The 7053-nt window shown below is 34.2% G+C and overlaps 1 protein-coding gene across 1 annotated transcript in view; it reads right to left on the reverse strand.

The window, feature by feature from the left end:
- Nucleotides 1-765: 765 nt before the first annotated feature.
- Nucleotides 766-7053, reverse strand: part of LOC108755881 (ras GTPase-activating-like protein IQGAP1) — a 7608-nt gene continuing 1320 nt past the window's right edge. The window contains exons 4-19 of the mRNA XM_018499272.1: nucleotides 6851-6995; nucleotides 6556-6713; nucleotides 6352-6486; nucleotides 6181-6265; nucleotides 6015-6106; nucleotides 5764-5929; nucleotides 5522-5685; nucleotides 5283-5417; nucleotides 5054-5210; nucleotides 4721-4966; nucleotides 4452-4615; nucleotides 4226-4369; nucleotides 3830-4150; nucleotides 3583-3747; nucleotides 3387-3500; nucleotides 766-3308 (exon numbers count right to left, since the gene is read on the reverse strand). Of these exons, the coding sequence (XP_018354774.1) occupies nucleotides 1131-3308; nucleotides 3387-3500; nucleotides 3583-3747; nucleotides 3830-4150; nucleotides 4226-4369; nucleotides 4452-4615; nucleotides 4721-4966; nucleotides 5054-5210; nucleotides 5283-5417; nucleotides 5522-5685; nucleotides 5764-5929; nucleotides 6015-6106; nucleotides 6181-6265; nucleotides 6352-6486; nucleotides 6556-6713; nucleotides 6851-6995 (4569 nt within the window). The 3' untranslated portion in view covers nucleotides 766-1130. The remainder of the gene's footprint in view (nucleotides 3309-3386; nucleotides 3501-3582; nucleotides 3748-3829; nucleotides 4151-4225; nucleotides 4370-4451; nucleotides 4616-4720; nucleotides 4967-5053; nucleotides 5211-5282; nucleotides 5418-5521; nucleotides 5686-5763; nucleotides 5930-6014; nucleotides 6107-6180; nucleotides 6266-6351; nucleotides 6487-6555; nucleotides 6714-6850; nucleotides 6996-7053) is intronic.

The raw sequence follows: 7053 nt of genomic DNA on the forward strand, positions 1-7053 counted from the left end.
TCTTTTACAAGTACACGCCACAAAATTAAGAACAAAATTATATAGTTTAAAGATAGAATTTTATTAAAATTTGTTAAAATTGTCGACTTAATCCTTTTCGACTTGAAACCGTATATTACAATGCCAATCGAAGCATCCTTATTCTATTATAACATAAAACAGAGTACTAATAATTTTCAGATTTACATATCCGTATATACAAAGCAAAGACTCGTCGTACATACATGTATATATATATATAATATGTGTGATGTCAAGTAATCATTGTTGCATTATTGGTACTTTGAACATGATTATAAAACGCATGCTATATTATAGACTAGATAGATTGCTGTTAAACAGATTACTGGGATGCAGCAGTTTGTAAGACATCATTAGCAATGCATGCGAATAACTTAATTATTAAAAAGTCACGTGAAATAAAATCAGTGACAAGTCGTAATACTATATTTTCCAGCTTATTAAAAAAAATACATAAAACACCATCGATCTGATATTTTAAGCAAAATAGTAATTTAAAGCAAAATAATAATAATTCCAATAATTTAAATTATCTAAAAAATTAATTGCATTCCTAATATTGTGATTTGAAATGTAATTTCTGTTGTGTAAAAAGGTCTGTTCTTTTTTTGTCTATTTCTAGAGAGAGAGAGAGAGTTTTCTTTATCTAAAAATAAATATATAATACTAAAAAAAAGAGAAGAAAATAGAATGGAGAAATTGAAGGGAAAGGAAGAGGAGAGAGTAAAATTGGAAGAAAGTATTTTGTAGTAAAAAAAAGACAGACCTTTTGTATACAACGCGCGTCTAAATAATTGTACTTGCGTCATGAGAAAAAGATAATTGGTTTCCTTTAATCCCAAAGAGAAAATAAAATCTCACAAACTTCCCCGTACTCCATGTATTACATGAAGTTTTTATATCAAAATATATCATCACTCCCAGAAAGAAAACCTCGAAATACGAAAAATACTTATTGGACCATCGACACTCGTCGCGATGATAAAATACCAATGAAGCTTTTGCGCTGAACACGTTGTGCTAGCAATGAATTGCACATGTAACACGCATGAATCGACTCGTTTGTTCCGAATTCTAGAAGAATGTTGAATGTTCTTGAGACAATTCGTTCAACTCTTTTTGCCATAAAATTTTCGATTCAGTAGATACAGGAGCAGGTTTACGTTAACCTTGGCTCTACCGAACATATCCATGCAAGGTCTGCCCTCATACTGCAATTCGAGAAGCTCTTGTATACTAATATCAAGCTTCTCCAGCTCAACACCCATGAATTTACAGCGCACGGCAAATACACCACTGTGCTCTGTTGGACTTATTTCGAAAATCACGTTCTTCATCTCCGTCGGACTCAACGCCTGATCAACCTCCATCAACACGCCCTTTTCCTGCAGCTTCCATGCGGAATACTTCACGGTCATCTTGGATCTCAGTTTGCATTGCGTGTATGTATCCTTCTGCGTCATCCGATATGCACGGAGCGAACTCTTTCCACTGTGCAGATTTTGGAGGCAACCTTTTATGTATTCATTATAGAATCCGACTTGCTCTTTATAATACCGCGTCTTCTCATCTAATCGGTCCTTAGTCGCTCGCAGTGTCTGCAACTCTTTGTCTCTCGCAACGCGGTACTTGCTCTTGTTGCAAATATCCCTTGCTATCGCGGTCACGATCGTCTGATAACCGTCCGCGCGACTGATCCATCCCTCGAGCTCGAGTTTATTCAGATACGCACGTAATTGCATTTTACAATCATTTATAGATGAACTTTCGCGAACTGTCGGCGACACGGACGAATAGTCAAACAATTTCACGCACATCGGAGAGGTCGTGGTTTCTAAAGACTCCACAAGGGTTGACCTCTTTAAGAACGGAATAACCGACACGAGTAACTCCTTCGTCTTTACGAAGAGGTTGCTCAGATTCGTGTCGTCGTTCCGCGGCACTTGAAATTTGTTGGTCAATACCAGGCATACCTCTTGTTTGCTGTATCGCGCCAAATTTGCATCGTACGTCGCTTTAGATATCCCAAGCAATGATGCTACAGTCGGTGCTGGACCCAAATCATCCAACAAGTCATGTAGAGGATCAGATGGATCCAGTGCTATTTGATCCTCATAATTCAACATCAGAGCATGCATTTCACATATTTCCTGTAAAGATATGCATATCTCCGGACTTTGTATCAGCGTCGCCTCCGTGTATTCGTGAATATCGAAGTGCTCCTCGAGGTCCTCCACTTGGCAACAATATCGGAAGAAGTTCTTAAACTTCTCATGACAAGCAATTATAAACGAATTTAAGCATTCCAAATGCGGTGCCTCCTCGCCAAAACCTTTCTTCGAAGTAGAGAATTGCAGTACCTTAGCTATACTGGCCAGATTCTTCCTCTGGCAAGAAGACAATGTTCTGTCCACCGGCAATGTGACGATGTCAAATGTGTCCGGTGCCACTATTGCGGCGTTGATGAAGTGATAGTAAATCAAATTGCCGACCGCCTTCAAGAAATCCTTCTCGGGAGCATGTGGAAACTTTTCTAGCAACGTGTTGTATAGGACCTTTGAAACGTAGAGCATCCCATAAGGGATCAGATCGCGGGACTGTGTTATCCTATCGAGAAATTCAAGAGATATCTTTTTCAACTGATTTATCGCTCTTGTGAGCGACTCCTGTACTGGAATGTGTTTCAGCGCTTGTTCCTGAGACACCGCATGGGGCATATCCAAAGAATGGCCGCATTCCATTTCTAATTGATTCCGCCAAAGCTTGTATATGTCTACTGGATTTGTTTCTATGCACAAATCCTTTTCCTCCAAAACCTTTTCGATTAATGGACCTACGATCTGCTTTAATGACGCTTGACCATTGAATTGTTTCGCGTAATTGACTACCATCTCGCGAACCAAAGGCTTGCCGGTCAACACGTCGGAGGGTTGATGGCAATTGCACTTGATCTCCTCCCTCAACGCGCAACCGAATAGTTTCAGCAATAAATAGTCTTCTCGAGTGTTTGATCCGAAATTAAACAGCGTCAAGATGATATTCTTCAGGAACAGCTTGTTTGATTTGTTGCTAGGGGGCAAATATAACAGCTTGGACAAATATTGCGGATTCGTCTGCAATGCGTAAAACAAGTGCTGATAACCCTCCAACATCTTACGACCTTCCCTCGTTAATGATTTGAGACCTTTGTGTGTCATCGTAGCAACATCATTTAAAGTGTTTTGATCCTTGCTCGCGTTCTTCTCCTTCGCAAGAGTATCCAGACTTTTACCATGCGCCACGACGTCCTAGATAGAAATATAAAATATTTTTTAGCAAAATTCAAAAATCTTCGTAAACATTCAACTAAACTTTAGAGACTATACCTGTAATGCTATTCTGTTCTGGATCAGTAATCCTATTTTGACGAACATACTGTTTAATTGCTCCGATAGATTCTGGTTATGTCTTATACATTGGACGACTTCGTGTTTTAATTTCTAAAACAAACGGTCATAATAGCAGAATTATGATGTGCAAAAACAGAGTTGTGATGTGCAAGTAATATAAAAGTTACTGTACTTGTAATTCCAGATCCTTGTCATAATCCTCGGCGCTAAAACCTAATACCGTTGAAAAATATCTGACAACAGGAAACGACGGTTTCTCTGAGTGTAGTAAGGAGCGAAAGGCTTTCCTTGATGCTCGACCACGCCATAGAGCTTGTATCTTAATTATTTTATTCTCCTATGAAATATAACAAACAAATGAAATTTTATAGAAATTATTAAATGCAATTATATTAAAATATTAAAAAATTCCAGCTTACATATCTTTTATATTGATTTAATTTATCAATCTTGTCATTTGCTCTTGCAATTAATAATTTGTTTTTACTCTGATATAATGACATATTTTGTCTCCTTCTTTTTAACAATTTACGGTATTGTTTTCGTTGCCTAACGCCTCTCCACCATGCTTGTATCATGATGATTTTTCTCAGATTATCGTCGAAATAAGCATATCTATCAGCAATCCTTTTACGCAACAAAAATCCCCTAATACAAGCTTGAAGATTAATAAACAATTTTTCATCATACATTATATAAACTTCTTCATGTTTCTCTGCTAAAATAGATTTAATTGTTTCCTACGAGCATAACAAACAAGATTAACGATATGTATTGTTTATTAGGTATAAAACTTTGAAAGAACACATACATACATTTATGTCATCTATGGTGAGATGACAAGTTTTCGTAAAATCTATCGGACGCTCCCATGCATATCTTCCGCCTTTCAAATCCATATAAATTTTATTTCCTTTGTTAGTAGTATAGCAAACATATGGACAACTGTACATTTCATGCTATGATACAAATAAAATGTTTAATATTTATACTAAGCATACATCTTATATACTTAATAAAAATGTACTTAATATAATTTACCTTCCACCTCTGTAACTGTCGCAATGCTAGAAAACATCTCTCTTGACATTCTTCAGTAAATCCATTAAATTTTTCAGATATACCGAGCGTTTCCAGGCAGTCGAGAGTATCTATCATATTATCATTCTCCACATAAGTGTTGATGTTATATAAAAATGCTATCACTGTAATACGTCGTAAGTAAAAATTGTATATTTATTAAAATCAATTTTCTAATTCAATAAAGTCAATGAAAACGAAGGAAAACACATTGAGAACGTATGACTTACTTTCTTGCATTTCTTCGATCTCTGATGTTACTGTCTTCGCTATTGCTTTGACATCGTCCAGCCATAGTTCAGATCCGTCAAATTCTTTTTCAAATAAACGTTTCTTCAACAGCTTCAAATAAAATGATGCATCGTGTGGATATATAGGTATATCAAATTTTGTGGTAATCATTTTTAAAGCTTTCATCATATTTTCATGATCATTCGCTGCTACGGCTCGATTAATTTGTTGCAAAACCTCTATAACTATTAAACAAGATTAACATTATATTAAGTCAATAACATGTGATACATAAATGTAGTCATTGGATTTATGTAGCATTTTTGTTATACCTTCAAAACCTTCGTCGCATTGTACGTTTACCAAATCGATGCATTCTTGAATATCGCTATAAGTTAATATAGAACATTCTTGGGGCGCTCTTAGCTTTGCTTGCCGAGCCGTTATTAATTCTCGAGCATACTTTACTTTATTAAATTCATCCAATCCCTATAATAACGATAGTAATATGTTAAAAGTTTGTTTCAATGTCTATGATGAAAGAACGGTTATTACACTTACAGCCAAACGTGCATTAGGATTCGACAGCATTTCGTATATGAAATCTGGATTTCCTGTGTCGACCGCTTTGGTAATAGCGGCAATAACAGATAAAACAGATATACAACCGATTATGTCATCATAAGTGATATTGGTCTATTAGAAAAAAATTATCAATATTATTAATTTTAAAAAATTCTAAAAAAATTTTAGCTTTTATTTCTAAGAAATTAATAGAATAAACATAGATGTGATCTTACCCCAGATTCTATATGATCTTCCTTCATCTCCTGATAATACAATGGAACTGCAAATTCATCAATATAATGAGAGATTTCTAGAGACGGAGTTTGCAAGAGCTCATAAAATTTTTCTCTGTCTGCAGATTCTAAAGCCATATTCAGATGTTCGATAGTTTTCTCTCCTGTAACGAATAAAAATTTGTAATACATCTCTCTAAAATTTATTATAAAACAGTATACGTTAATTTAATAATGTTAACGTTTGCGACGTCGTTGTGCGTTCTCGTTTCCTTTATTAATCGCATTCTGAAATATTTCTGTCCAATACTGAATGCTTTCAGATGGATATATATCATTCCACTCAAATTTATTCAATATTAACATTAGTTGTTCTTTATAATCTTCAACATTCTCAGAATATATATTCTGTGGAATAATCATATAACGTTATGATCGAAATTTTAGTAAGTAGTTATTACATTATATATAAAAAGAACACTTTTTACTATACCTTAAAAGATAATACTGGCACTTTCAAAGCAGCTATTATTTCTGTGTTACCGTATGATAAAGATGAAACAATGATTTCCAATGCACACGAGGCTAAAATATATATCTCGTCGTAAATTAAACTGGATACAATATTGTAATAATCGCCGAAATTTGACAGTATTTACCATTTACATAATTAATGTGTCCTTGTATTTCTGCTTGTGTTAATAACTCATCGTATTCATCTGCTACGTAACTATCATTAAGGGACTAAACATTATATAAATTATAAAAGATCAATTAAATTACCTAAATGTAAACATACAACACGAAATTATGTAAGCCTTGTCAAATACCTTGTTAAGTACTGCCTCTGTTTTTGCAATTTTAGCTTCCGTCAATGCCTTCATATATTTTTCTATATAAGCAGGTTTAATATTATTTAACTGCATCTCTTTACTTCGAAGTTTTTGTAAAATTTTATCATTGTCCTAAAAACATAAAATTATATTAGTATTACTATGCAAAATCGTTTTGTAAACAAAATGAAACAAGTATACATTATCTATCACAGCTTGATTAATTGCGATCACAGAGTCACGAAGAGTAGCTGTATCCATAGTAGCGCTGTTCGTCAATAGACCTCCTATTTTCTGAAAAGCAGGCATTTGAATGCCATGTTTTTGCAGTTCTTTAGTAACGGTATCAATTTCTTCCTCTGAAAGAATGTAGGTATAAAAAATATAAATATTTCTATATAATCCAAAGAGAAGGAAATAATATCCAAAATTTTAGTAATCATTTCATATTCAATATTTTTGCATTTTTAAGACATAGTAGAATAAAAATACATACCAGAAAAATTTACTTTTCCATATAAATCTGGCATTGGTGGTGCTTTCCCATATTTAAATAAATGCTTGCTAAGAGCATGGATACAATATATCAGTCGAGGCATATTCTTTTTATCATATATGTCTGTTGTTTCTGGCAGAAATATCTGTAAAAAAATATTGTCAACATATTTTTAAATTTTTTCAGTATATTCTGCATAATTA

The sequence above is a fragment of the Trachymyrmex septentrionalis genome, unplaced genomic scaffold (assembly GCF_001594115.1).
Source record: "Trachymyrmex septentrionalis isolate Tsep2-gDNA-1 unplaced genomic scaffold, Tsep1.0 scaffold9, whole genome shotgun sequence".
Lineage (NCBI taxonomy): Eukaryota > Metazoa > Arthropoda > Insecta > Hymenoptera > Formicidae > Trachymyrmex > Trachymyrmex septentrionalis.